This window comes from Eptatretus burgeri, chromosome 10, assembly GCF_056783735.1.
Source record: "Eptatretus burgeri isolate ZD-2024b chromosome 10, Ebu_testis_v1, whole genome shotgun sequence".
Taxonomy (NCBI): Eukaryota; Metazoa; Chordata; class Myxini; order Myxiniformes; family Myxinidae; genus Eptatretus; species Eptatretus burgeri.
The window spans coordinates 59,103,821-59,118,701 of NC_140970.1; the positions used below are offsets into that span (position 1 = coordinate 59,103,821).

The following is a 14,881-nucleotide window of genomic DNA, read 5'->3' on the forward strand; positions in this document are numbered from 1 at the left end:
ACAGCCGTTTACTTGTTTTTTTTAATCCCCCCCCCAATTACAATTTTCAGTTTTTGGTGCTAACCAACATGGCGGCTAGGTGGCGACACCGCGGTCTATGCGCCGTAAATTGCCCTGCTCAGTGACGTATTTCCGGTTTTTATAAATATGATGGAAGCACCACAGCTTAGCTACCGAAACATTTGCGACACACTCCAATCGCACGGATCCTGAATCAAAAAAATTATCTCCGCCATCGGAACCAAATTTACTTCGTTCGGCCGATGTTATATCGATCCTTCATGTAAACTTTCGTGTAAACGATCCTTCATGTAAAACTTGTATGAACCAATTAAAGTGTCAATGCGGTGTAATCTTGAAAGGATCACATTTCGCCTTTTTTACAAACATTTCCTTTTGCCTTCCTTTCCACGAAGCTGAAGTCACGTATAACAAATTTACACTGAAAAAGATGAGTTTGTCCCGTTTGAATGTTTAATTACGTGATGGGATCAGTCCCTGCGATGAGGAAGAGCCGCGCAGGGTTACTAGGCCTCGCCTTGGCGGGAAAGGGAACGCGAAACTCCCATGGTGAGTGCCACTCAGGGACAATGATTCCGCCATGGGGAAACTTCGTTCGGTGATGTTTACCTCGGTTTACCTCAGTTCTGGATCCATTGTTTTGGCTGAAGATTGGATTTGGCGATTCAGTACGATTTATTTATTTATTTTAAATGGAGGCTTGTCTGAAAAAAAAACATTCTCACCGCGGATAAAGAGAATAAAGGGAACGTGTTTTGTTTCTTTCTCACATTGTGCGGTCAGTTTTATGGTAGCGGGTTGGAATTCCTTTTTAAATCGTATTGCTGCCATCAGGTCCTCACATGATTGTTGCCTCCTTGAGTCTTGGTTCGATTCCCGGACCCGACTGGACACGGTCCGATTGGTGCGGCGTTAGGATGCACGTTAAGCCGGGTGTCCTGTGTGCTTGCATGAGCTGGTTGGACGTTAAAAGATCTCGCTGTGTCTCTCCGCGAAGAGCATTACAATTATCCCCGGCACCCGACCCCAACTCCAGTTGAACGACAGGCCTGGCCAACCAGTTCGTGAAAGGCCTGAGCCGCCGCCGTAGTAGTAGTAGTAGTAGTAGTAGTAGTAGTAGTAGTAGTAGGCCTGGTGTTGGCTTAGTCACTTAGTGGTTGGGGTAGCGGCTTGGGATCCTAGGGTCCTGAGTTCAAGCCCCGTTGGCCGCTGAATTAAAATACACCAGGAGGTTGACTGACTCAGCCTGTCATCCTTCCAAGGTCGGCAAAATGAGCACCGGTGTAGTGGTAAGGGGGACACTGCATCAGCAGCATAGCTGCATCCCAACCAATGATGCAACCAGCAGCCACAGGCTGCAAGAGAGAGAGAGAGAGAGAGAGAGAGAGAGAGAGATAGAGATAGAGATAGAGATAGAGATAGAGAGATAAAATAAATAAATATATATATATATAGATATCGATGCTGTTGGAAGGATGGAGCTTGATGATCACATCTGCAGAGTACCTTTAGCAGCCAGCTGACATTTACACATTTACCAACAGGACATTCGCAGATTCTTTTCTCCGAAGACCACAAAAACAGGGAGTGCGCAGTCTCATGATGCTTCCAAGAAGATTGGAACGGCTTTGGGGATTGGCAGCAAGTCCAGTGGCAAAACAAAGGTACAATGGAACTACCTTTTTTTTTTATTCCCTCAAGTCCAGGAAGTCACCTATTGTCATCAAAGATGAAATGTTATGGAGTTTGGCATGAGGTTTTTGGAGCTGCTCAACAGGATTTGTACTGATGTGAAGTTTGTTACCTCCAAAGGTGGATGGAGGTTATGTTTTCACCCCTATGGTGTTTGGCTGTGAGCATAGTATTTCGCAAAGTTATGAACGTATTCAGGTGAAATATGGTGGACAGGTTGGGTGTATGACATCGAATTGCTTCGACTTTGGTGAAGATCCGGATGCTCGAATTTTAAGTGACGTTTTAAAAAGTTTTCTTCACCATTGAGAGATGTGGCCAAAAACGATACATGGCATGATATTTCAAAATGGTCAATAGTGAAGAATCACTTTAGAAATAAAATAATTCTCGTATCCAGATAAGGATCTGGACTTCACAAATCGCTTCGTCCTTATCACACACCCAACGTGTCCACCAAGTTTCATCCGAATCCATCCACATGTTTTTGAGATATCATGCTATATATCGTTTTTGGCCCTGTCTCTCAATGGTGAAAAATCACTTTAAAAATTCTAGTAGTCAGATCCGGATCTGGATCTTCACCAAAGTCTAATCAGTTCGTCCTTGTCACGCACCAGACCTGTCCACAAAATTTCATCTGAATCCATCCACCACTTTTTGAGATATCCTGTACACAGACAGACACACAGAAAGGGGTGAAAACATAACCTCCTGCACCTTCGGTGGTGGAGGTAAAAAGTGAAAAATGCAGGTGAGTGACCCCAAGACAATGGAGAAGCATAGTGTGTGTGTGTGTGTGTGTGTGTGTGTGTGTGTGTGTGTGTGTGTGTGTGTGTGTGTGTGTGTGTGTGTGTGTGTGTGTGTGTGTGTGTGTGTGTGTGTGTGTGTGTGTGTGTGTGTGTGTATACAGTCATGCGCCGCATAACGACATTTCGGTCAATGACGGACCGCATATACGACGGTGGTCCCATAAGATTATAATGGAGCTGAAAAATTCCTATCGTCTGGTGATGTCGTCGCCGTCGAAGCGCTGCCAGTCATATAAAAGTACAGTATACCACATACAACTAGAGGAGGAGCACTTGGTAGGGTGCAAAACCTCCGCCGCCAATACTGCTAGGTCACTCAAGTGAACCTGATATCCTATTCATTCAATTTGACGTCAACAGCGCTCAGAGTTATAGTTTGCAACTTTCCCTTTTACTTTTAACTTTTACAAACTCAATTCATTCGTCATAACTCGATTCCTTGAGACAGAAATTGATTTTACGTGGGTATATCCACCTGAAGTACCAAAATCGGCCGCAATTATAATTTTGGCATGTTTTGTTGTTGGAAATCACTTATAACATGTCGAAATGCAAGAAAAAAAAAATCGAAATTTTGTTGAAAAAAAGTTGCAAAAATTTTTTTTGGGGGTGGGGGGGTTGGAAATCACTTAAAACATGTAGAAATGCAAAAAAAAAAAAATTCAAATATTTTTTCAAAATGGCCGCCAAAGCGGCCATATTGGATTTTGGACCAAGTCCAACATCTAATGGCATGATCCTTGGACCATACCTAATCCCTCCACCAAGTTTCATCGAAATCCATCGAGGAGTTTTTCCGTAATACTGTTCACAAACAAACAAACAAACAGAATGGGGTGAAAACGGTAACCTCCGATCTTCAATGGTGGAGGTTAATTATGTACAGTACATAATACTTGATAATGATAATAAACAACTCCAGTGTGGCCCCGTTATAACGCAATCGTTGAGGTCCATAAAATGTCATCGTGAAAAAACCGGGGTCGCGAAAAATCAAGAAAATCAGCGTTCAAACTGACCAAATGTTGACCTAACATCCAAAAACACTCCTATTTTCATCCTCTTTGACTAGTTGTTTTGCACGTTTACCTTCAAGCAAGTAAATTACCTTTGAATTGAAGAATTCCACGAATAAATCGTTGTTGTTCCAGTCAAAATTAAAACACAAATAAATTTTTAGTAAAGTTTTTTTTATGTTGTTAAAACATTCGCACTGCTCTGAAAATATATCACACAACTGACAGGTGCTCGATTCTTCATTTGTAAATTATATCATCGATGCAATGATTGCATATTTATAAAATCCAAACGCTATTTATTCACCTTTCTATAATCGATGCGAGAGGAGATTGTAAGCAGCCGCGAACAACACCGATGGCCGTCATGAACAGCACAAAGGTAAAACGAGAGGGGGAGCACTTGGGAGAGTGCAAAACCTCCGCCGCCAATACTGCTGGGTCACTCAAGTGAACCTTATATCTTATTCATTAAATATGATGTCAACAGTGCTGACAAAGTTATAGTTCTTTTCTCCAACAATTTTTTTTTTGGGGGGGGGGGGGGTTGGAAATCACTTAAAACATGTAGAAATGCAAAAAAAAAAAAAATTTTCTCTAACAATTTTTTTGGGGGGGGGGGGGGGACCAAGTCCAAAATTTAATGGCATGATCCTTGGACCATACCTCACCCCCCACTAAGTTTTGTCGAATCCGTCGAGGAGTTTTTCCGTAATACTGTTCACAAACAAACAAACAAACAAACAGAAAGGGGTGAAAACAGTAACCTCCATCCATCTTCGAAGATGGCGGAGGTTAAAAATGCAAAAAAAAAAAATTTTTTTCTCTAACAATTTTTTTTGGGGGTGGGGGACCAAGTCCAAAATCTAATGGCATGATCCTTGGACCATACCTCACCCCCCCCCCCCCCACCAAGTTTCGTCGAAATCCGTCAAGGAGTTTTTCCATAATACTGTTCACAAACAAACAAACAGAAAGGGGTGAAAACAGTAACCTCTGATCTTCGATGGCGGAGGTTAACTATGGTGTATTCCGTCTATCTTGGATGTGTGTTACAATTGCCAACAGTATTCAGTACAGTAACATGCTGTACAGGTTTGTAGCCTAGGAGCAATAGGCTTTCCCATATAGCCGAGGTGTGTCGTCAGCGATACCATCGAGGTTTGTGTAAGTACACTCCAAGATGTTCGCACAATGACGACATCGCTTAACGACGCATTTCTCAGAACGTATCCCCTAGGGTGGTCCAAAAAAATGAAAGTTCGAATTTCTCGAGGGCATGTTTGCCAAATCGTTCCTGACGTTGAAAAACGCAAAGAAACAAAAAATTAGCAGATTTGGAGGTGGTTTCGGGGTCCATCAAAGTCTCTCAACGGATTCATTATAATGTCACAATACTAATAGGAAAAATGAAAGGAAAGAGCATAAAATGTTCTCAGTGGGCAGTGGGCAACTGGCGGTCGGTGAATTTCTCCAATGGTTGATCCAAGAGGAACAGTTCTGTGCTTTTCCGTGTAGAACATGCCATACTCACTCTGGGAATCAAAAAGAAGAAGAAAAAAATTAGAGATAAAAAAAGAAAAATAAAAGTACTTTTAACACCGACCGACAGCGAACCGAAAGCTCAACTGACGTCTCCCTCTCTCCCACTGACGTCTTCTTCTCTCCCACCGGATGTAGCAACCCCCACCGGATGTAACAACTTCCTTCCTATTGATGGACCCCTAAATATTTTTGGAACTGTGGCAAATTTGGCCAGGAGTATTTTCTAGTGAGGTAGAACAAAATAATCAACATGCCCCAAGAATATTCAAATTTTGAATTTTTCCCTTATGATTTTGGACCACCCTAGTATCCCCGTCGTTAAGTGGCGCATGACTGATATCTATATATATATCTATATATATATATATATATATATATATATATATATATATATATATATATATATATATATATATATATATATGATAGATAGATAGATATACACACAGGGTGTCCCAAAAGTCAACTAGGGCTTTAGAAATTAAATAACATTTCTGGTTTTTAATAATAATTTGTTTTTCTTTTCTTTTCAGAATGTAGATTAACATTTGGAAATTACCCATGGAAAAATTCACCACTGAACAAAGAACCAAAATTGTGGAATTTTATTTTAAATTTCATCGATCAATTAAATTCTCACCCATAGAGCATGGACACCGAATAATTTCGTGAAATTCAGAAATTTATTGGTCATCACGTTCTCCTGCTTTGACGCCTCCCGATTATTTTCTTTGGGGTTACCTAAAAGAGTGTGTATACTTCAATAAGCCCCTTACAATTCAGCAGCTCAAGGACAACATCTGTGCAGAAATTTGAGGGCTGCAACCAGAGTTATTGTCCGCTGTTGTGGAAAATGCTGTCGAAAGAGCCCGTCTCTGCGAAGCTGAAAATGGAGAACATATTCTAAGCTTCATCACTTTTTCATAAATAAAGCAAATTTATCTCCATTTGATTTTGTAAATTTTCTTTTGGTATAAAAATAATCATAAATTATTAAAAAAACAAATGTTATTTAATTCCTAAATCCTTCGGTGAGTTTTGGGACACCCTGTTTCTCTCCTCTCCTCTCCTCTCCTCTCCTCTCCTCTCCTCTCCTCTCCTCTCCTCTCCTCTCCTCTCCTCTCCTCTCCTCTCCTCTCCTCTCCTCTCCTCTCCTCTCCTCTCCTCTCCTCTCCTCTCCTCTCCTCTCCTCTTCTCTCTCTCGTGTTTTTTTTTTTTTTTTTTTCTCCCCCCCATAAACACCTGCTCCCTACAGGAGGAAGAAAACCCAATACAACAGCAATTGACAAAATCAATGCAATTGGCATTTTTATTTGTTTATTTTCCAACCATTTTCACTTGCTTTTCCTTGTACATTTTGTATCTGGGTCATTCCATAGGGTACTAACAAGTTCAAATAAGATTACAGGCTCTTAACCAAAATTAACAAGTTCCATGAGTTGAGTGTATCAACGTTTTCTGAATTAATTCTTCTTCTACACACACATCTATATTTTATGGGTTGGTGGACTTGTTCTGTAGTAAGTAGTACATTCACATTTGAGCTGTCCAGTCTCGATTTGTTTCCCGCCCGATTACAAACGTTTGATGTGGTGTTTCAAAGGCAGGGCATTCTATCAATGAGTTCACTTTCTGTTTGTAAGATGAAACATTAAGCCTGAGATCCATCTATCAGCATCGTTTGCTGCTGGTGGATGTTGTAATATCATTTTGGTGTCTTTCACACCAAGTAGGTGATTGTTACTGGCACTTTGTCCAAATACCTGCTTTTATCTAATACTGCTGGGAAGGTAATTGTAAACCACCTATTGTATTTCCTTTCCCAGAAAGCTATTTCAGCAGTCTCTGCCACTTTGGGAAATGGTATTATATGTTATTAATCTGTTCATATATTATTTGCTCTGGGAAGGCAATGGCAAACAACCCATTGTATTTTCTTTGCCAGAAAGCTGCTTTGGCAGTTTTGGACCTGCTTTCGGGCAGGACACCAGAATAAATAAATATTATTTATTATCAGATATAACCATCAAGGATGAGTAATGGGATGAAATGGCATTTGAAAGGACGGGAAGGCCTGCTGGGCTTGAATTCCCAAACTGTTGGGCTTTAAACATAGCCCATGGAATGCCCAGGACATCTTCCAGCGTAACGAACACTGGAAAAAGTCTTTTCGACAGGACCAAATTGAGTACAAGTTGGAAGTAAATTTATATGCCATAAGCAGAATTGTAAGACTGTTAATTATTTCTTTGAAGTTTGGTGACTATACCGTGAGAGAGGAGAAAGATGTGGCATACAAAGGAACAGACCTGTGATGTTTCTTTCGATCATTTTCCTACTATAAACGTCGTTATGGTAATTTCCTGACACATCTATCTATCTATATATTACTAAAACTCTCATATTGTATGTATGTTCCTGAAATACAGCAAAAACTGTACACGATAGTGCAAAAAATTTAGGGCCACCTTACTCACTATTCGCCTGCGGTGTGCAGTATCAAGTTTCGTTAAAATCGGGCAACAAAAAATGTATTAAAAAATCAATTCCCGATTCAGTCAAGTACTCTTCGGGATTATTTGATCAATGCAAACAACCTCAGCGGTATAGTTTGCTGGAGCTATCTTTTTTGTTGTTGTTGAAATGATTTTTTTTATCAACCACTGTTACAACGGGAACCCAACGGGTTCATGGGTCGTCTAGTAACAACTAAAACTAGGACCCCACCTCCTCCTCAAAGGGGATTAATGTGTCACCCAGAAAAGCTTTACTTCTATGTATTTTGTAAACAACATTGACTAATTATATTTATAATTAACTAAAACGAGAGAAAAGTTATTATTTCAGCCTTGAAGTTTTGTCCTTTTTTCAGTTGTAAAATTTAATCTACTAGAAAGACCTGCTCACTATGGGAGCGGCTGGGATTGGGGGGGGGGGTGGTAAATGTGTTATCCTTATTATCATTACCTCTGCCACTGATGGCGGATGAGGTTATGTTTTTTTTTTTCCTCTGTCTGTCTGCTTGTTTGTCTGTGAACAGGATATCTCAAAAAGTTTGGATGGATTCGGATGAAAATTGGTGGATATGTTGGGCATGTGACAAGGACAAATTGATTAGATTTTGGTGAAGATCTGGATCTGATAATTTTTAATAAGTGATTCTTCACCATTGAGAGTTGCGGCCAAAAACGATTTGTAGCACGATATCTCAAAAAATTATGGATGGATTTGGACAAAACTTGTTGAATGAGTTGGGGAGGTGACTAGAACAAGCAGATTAGATTTTGGTCCAGATCTGGCCCATCAGTGGGATACAAAACAAAAACTGTTCAATCTGGTGGAGGCCATTTTTAGCTCGCCTGTTCGAAGAACAGAGAGCGAAAGCGATACCTCTGGCGTGAGCGTCAGCGTCAGCATGAGCATGAAAATGTTAAAGTTTTTGGTGCAAGTTATTTCCTTTCTAATGTTTTTATCGACCAGACTATTTTTTACTGATTACAATATACAAATACCGTGATGCCCCCAGAATCCGAACGCCCCATTGTTTGAACAAATTGGAATCCGAACATTTTTTTCGAGAAAACTTTGCCCTAAAAACCGAACACTACGTGGCGTTCATGTTTGTTCACGTGCGTCTCCCCCGCCTGTTCGACCCGCATCTTCGCGCTTTGTTCATTCAGTTCGTCGGTGGAAGTACACGTGAAAGCATCTCTCGTTTGTCGATCGCTACTTTACCTCGTGTTTTCACCTTGATTTGTGCATTTTTTTTCAATTATCACCCTTGTGCATTCACCATGGCACCCAAGAAGAGCAGTGAAGCAAATAGGAATAAGAAGTCGGTGAGAACGACAATTGAGTTGAAGAAAGAACTTATCGCTAAGCATGAGAGCGGTGCGCGTGTGTCTGATCTCGCTGCCATGTTCGAGCTGCCGAAATCGACCGTGTGTACGATTCTTAAAAATAAAGAAGCGATAAAAGCGCGAAACCCCATCGTGAAGCGAACTCATTCAATGAACCCTCTGACGAATCGGCTTTAACGAACTCAACGTTTTTTTTCGCGAGCATGGTAGTGACGTCATGCTGCGTCACCCAATCGCTTCACCTCTTGATTCTCTCCCGTGGAACCGTGTGGTGAAAATGGCACGTTTATGTCTCCACAGAGTGTACTGGGATATAAAACACCATTTGGTGCTTCATGTTTAATTACATACCTCCACCAGGCTGAACAGTTTACGTTTTAAATCCCAATGGCCACTGATAGGCCGGAGCTGCATCCAGACCTGATGGAAGAAGCGACAACGCTCCTGCTCATCCCCCAGGCTTGGAAAAAGATTCATGACCCAGAAAAGGTCATTTACTCATCTTATTTTACCTTAAACATGGGTAATTTCAGTTGAAAGTGGGTTTTTTTGGGGTCCAGGAACTGATTAATTCACTTTCCATTATTTCTTATTGGGAAAATAGTTTTGGAATCCGAACAGCCTCTTGGAACGAATTGAATTCGGATTCTGGGGGCACCACTACATATATTGCTTTAAAATTATTTGGATTAGACTTCACTGCAATGCTTTATAAAAAAATATTATTGGACTAGTCTTTTAAAAACGATAAATGTATAAACAGGCAGCTTCGACACCAACTCTCTGGTTGTTACTTCTGTGACTGTAACCTAGGCACACAAATCTAGTTACTTGCCTTATCTCCTCCCCCTTTAACCTGATTTTCTCTCTTTCTCGCTCTTTCTCTCTCTTTCTCTCTCTTGCTCTCCTCTCTCGTCTGACCCACAATACCTCTGTCTTTTCCAGGCTCATCTTCAATCCATGCTGATGCAGTGCCCCTGTAGGTTAGAATAGGTATTTGTGAATTGGCCAGGATGCTGGTGATAGCTCACCTACGCTTTGCTAAGCACACTGTGGGATCTTTAACATCCACCAACTAATTCCAGAAGACAGGACGCCCAGTTTAATGTACATCCTATGGATGGCGCACATATTGATGAATCACTCTGCCTGTGAAACACTGGGATGACAGTTTATAACCTGGCCTCAATTCAAACACATGTGAGGCAGCTAAGAGGCGAGTATGCGAGCCTGACATGTAATTTGACGGGAGTTTAAGCCATGGAAGTGGTAGTGAAGGAAAATCCAAAGTAGGAAATGGAAGATCGGTCACAAGATAAAAAGGACCCCTGAATGTTCTTCCGAGCCTTTTTAAAATTTTGTTTCTGCGATGGAGGCTGCCAAGTCCTTGGCTGAGACGAGTGCGAGAGCAAACCATTGTTTGGCCCATGGAGCTATTGATGACCTGTGCTTATGGGATGAAACAATTGTCGATTCAGACAGCGAAGGCAATATAGAGGAAGCTTTTGGAGATTTTCTGTGGCAGGTAGGTTTGTATTAACTGAGCTTTGAAAGCAGTCTTTTAATGTCCTTCAGGTTTTGTTTTGGGGATTCAAGCTTCTTAATCATTGCAGGTGTATCTTTTTCTTCCATTAAGAACCAAGTTATTACCTCTGCCACCGAAGGATGATGAAGGTTATGTCATGTATTCACCCCCTGTTTGTGAGCAGGATATTTCAAAAAGTTATGGAAGGATTCGACTAAATTTTGTGGACAGGTTGGGTGTGTGACGAAGCCAAATTGATCACGTTTTGGTGAAGATCCCATTCCATATATTACATATTTTTTTAAAATCATTTTTATTTTTATTTTTTTAGTGATTCTTCACCATTGAGAGGTAGGGCCAAAAGTGACATAGCATTATATGTCAAAAAGTTGTGGATGGATTCAGACATTAGATTTTGGTTCAGGTCTGGATGTAGATCAGTCCTATCAGTGGGATACAAAACTTAAAATGTTCAGCCTTGTAGGGGCATGCACTCCACTTAGTTATGAGATTCATGTCATGACAATTGTGCAGTTGTTTCAAGTGACTAATAACTAACCTGCCATTCATCTTTCCAACCATTACTGAGCACAAAAATTCATCGTTTAAAATATGTACTTACAACAACATAACAATATCCTCATTTACAATTGAACCTTTTCCCTCAAATACTTATTCAGTTGGTTTGTGAAAATGGTATTGTTTTGAAAGGTTTTTGTTGACCACCGCTATACTGTGTAACTTCCTCCTCCCTTTGCATTTCTTATTCCAAAACCATAAATCTTATCTCATGTTTTGGCGGGAGTTTTATTTTTGTTCCTTTATTGCTTTCGATGCACATAAATCTTTTCTTTCCTAAAGGTTGTGCTTCATTTAAATGTGGGAGTTAGCACATTTTACAATCATTTGTTCACCATTCTCTGCTTCTGTAGAGCAAAAAAGAAAGATTTTTATTTATTTATTGATACTTGTCTTGGGATTAGACAATCTACTCTTATTGTTAACTTTGACATCGTGCTGGCTAGTCTTTTGTTTTAACTGTAGACTGGTTTAATTTGGTGAAGTTACATTTTATATTTTTACATCGTATCTCATGTAAAGTACACTACAATATATCCAACAGACTTTTAAACCAATTCATTAGAGCAGGGACATTTTTAAGTTGCTTTTTATCACCTGATATAACTTACCACTCAATGACCGCTGAGTATATCATTTCACATTTAAACTCCATTAACTTCTTGTGATTATAAAGCACAGGCATGATGGGCCAAATGTGTCCTCTGTGTCTAAGTTGCTTCTTTTTTGTAGTTTTTCCTTTGGTACATGATATTGTTAAATTAAGCAAAATGTTTTTTTTAATTATTATTGTTATTTTTACCTCTGCCACCAAAGGTGAAGGAGGTTATGTTTTTATCCCTCTCTGTTTATTTGTCTGTTTGTTTGTTTCTGCGCAGGATATCTCAAAACCTTGTGGATGGATCCGGATGAATGAAATTTGTGGGCAGGTTGGGTGCGTAAAAAGAACTGGTTAGATTTTGGTGAAGATCTGGATCCAACTACTGGAATTTTTAAAGTGATTCTTCACCATTGAGAGATAGGGCCAAAAATGATATATAGCACGAGATCTCAAAAAGTTGTGGATTGATTCGGACGAAACTTTGGGGACACGTTGGGTGTTTGATAAGAATTGATTCAGTTTTGGTGAGAATCCGGATCCGATATTTTTTTTTCACGTGATTCTTCACCATTGACACATAGGGCTTAACTAATATAAAGCACGATATTGTTATGTTTGTGGGGTAGGTGGAGGAATTTAATCAGAAAGATGGGATCGTATAGAGTTGCTTGGACCGTGGACGTGTAGAAGACATCTCTATCTAAACTAAGTAGGGAAACTGTGAGCTTAAATGTTACTTGTCATCACACGGGGGGTGGTGCGGTGTTAATTAGATGGGGATTAAGGATAATTTCCCCAGTATGTAATCGCCCCCTTGTGACTTTTCCCTATGTTTTTGTATTTCAAACCAGCAATGATAGAATTACATTTTTATAACCACAACCACCATTACAACCGAGCTGCATGACCAAGTAGGAAGAAGCCCTGCCTCCAAGGGTGACTGCGGGTGAAGTCACGCCCCCGACGCTGATGATTGATGGGTGTGACGTGGGTAGGAAGAAGAAGTGCGCATAGGAGGCAGGCGATCAGAGAGGACGGGGAAGCAGCTCGTAGTGAGAAGCGAACGCATGAGTGGAGTTCTGTGTGAGGGAGGCAATCAGAATAGCAGAGCGCTTCTCGGCAAGAGAACGGGGAGGCAGGTTGTTGCAGGAGGAGACAGACACAGTCAGAGACGAAGGCTCAAAGTGGGACAGAAGCTCGAGAGGCAGGGTCAGCTCTCGAAAGAGCAGGGGCATTACGGCTGGCTTTCCTTCGATGCATGAAGAAGAGTGAGGTTGCAGTTGTAGTCATGAGAGGAACGTGACTGGGAAGCAGGATCTCGCTTCGCTCTCCTCTCAGAATGACAAAATTGCTGTTGACAAATGTTGACAAATGACAAATCGTATTTGTACTGAGGTAAGTTGGTCGTGTGCTGAGCAAGACGCTGGCCATTGACTCTTGGTTGGTTGTGAGACATGGACCTTCAAGCCTCGTGTATATCACCGAAGGGAGCGGTAACATTCTGCAGGCGGGATTGGCAAGCATGGCCGATGAAGAAGCTACATCGCGGTTCGGGAGCCCTGATGTCGAATATTGCCTCACGAGTTGCTCGGAGCTATTTTTAGGGCGTGGTGATCCGCACGCTGATGACGTTGTTAGATCGTCAAGTCCTAAAAGATCACCTGGACTCAGCTAAGTGAAGGAACGAAAAGGGAATTTTTTATTTTCTTTATTTTATATGACCGTGTGTGTGTGTGTGTGTGTGTGTGTGTGTGTGTGTGTGTGTGTGTGTGTGTGTGTGTGTGTGTGTGTGTGTGTGTGTGTGTGTGTGTGTGTGTGTGTGTGTGTGTGTGTGTGTGTGTGTGTGTGTGTGTGTGTGTGTGTGTGTGTGTGTGTGTGTGTGCGCGCGCGCGCGTGTGCCTCAAATAGCAATATAGGCTGTAGATTACCTCACGTTTTTCTTTCATTATTATAATTTGAATTATTGTTATTGTACATATTTGATTACTGTAATTAAATAATCCATTTTATTTAATTTCATTTGCTTGTGTCCGTGTATCTGTTGTGGGTTCAAGAGTAAAACCCGTGCTGTGCTACCGCCCTGGTGAAGCACCTAGCATTTCTTTCCCGCACGCATATTAATCTCCCGGAGTCCCGGTTGTGGGCCTCCAAGAGAGAACTGTTTGGCCATCCGTGCAGGTGGGGGCTAAACCCCCTGGATACGACAATAACTCAAAAAGTTGTGGACCGATTTGAATGAAACTTGGTGGACAGGTTGGGTGTGTGACCATGACGAATTGGTTCGATTTTGGTGAAGATCTGAATCCGGATCCAGATACGAGAATTATTTAATTTTACAAGTGATTCTTCACCATTGAGAGATGGGGCCAAAAACGATATATAGGATATTTCAAAAACGTATTGGGTCCGATATGCTCTGCAATAGTCCCATGTCCATTTTACAAGACTGCTTGGGGTAAGGTGTTTTTTGAATTCTCTCGTTTCAACATAATTTTGTCTGTTCCTGATTTAAAATAGTTTCTCCTACTATTTCTGCAGTTGACTTAAATATTTGCATGTATTTGTTTATCCCAATACATACTAGTACGTGCCCGTACGTGTGTGGCCGTACGTGCAAAAAAAAAAAAACCTCAAACCGCGAGCCACAAACAACAACCACACTCCTTCGCTCTCGTGTGCCCGTACGTGCGTGGCCCGGAAGTTCGCATATCGCAGTTACGATTATTCGCAATTTAGTTTTAATGGCCAATTATTCAATTAGCGCCAATGTATTTTGCCTTTTCGCAATGTCATCGCAAGGAAAAACACAAAGAGAAAAGAAAAAAGAAAAAAAAACGTACGTGCAAAAAACAAACAAACTTTCAAACAGCCACACAGGCCGTTCCTTCACTCTCGTAAACGACGACTGGATTGCGGCATTGTGTTTATCTATAAATGCGCATGAGAAATCGAGAAATTATTAGAATACACTAAGTCATCACTTTCCGGAAGTCCGTACGTTGTAACCCGTAATGGGGAACGCGGCTGAGGTTCTCTTCCCCATCGGCCGCACCCACGCAGCAACGTGTTTTGTCATTGGTTGGTAAATAAATGGCCATAACTTGGGAAGCACTTGTCCGATTAATATCAAACCTTGAAAAGGCACATCCACAGGGCCCCCAGCAATATACCTGGCAAGTTTCAATTAAGGCCCTGTCACACCTTGACTATTTAGCCAACGTATGCCTGAC

At 41.1% G+C, this 14,881-nt stretch overlaps 1 protein-coding gene across 9 annotated transcripts in view; it reads left to right on the forward strand.

The window, feature by feature from the left end:
• Positions 1-411: 411 nt before the first annotated feature.
• The window catches only part of RFC1 (replication factor C subunit 1), a 191,305-nt gene continuing 176,835 nt past the window's right edge, over positions 412-14,881 (forward strand). For 8 of the 9 annotated variants that reach the window (XR_015062484.1, XM_085898573.1, XM_085898572.1 and 5 more), the window contains exons 1-2: positions 412-570; positions 1,566-1,685. Coding sequence is in view for 7 of the 9 variants with exons in the window: in XM_085898573.1 (XP_085754699.1) it covers positions 568-570; positions 1,566-1,685 (123 nt within the window). In the remaining 2 variants the exon portion in view is untranslated. Of the gene's footprint in view, positions 571-1,565; positions 1,686-14,881 lie in introns of those variants that run through there. The other variant, XM_085898580.1, reaches the window with a different exon arrangement.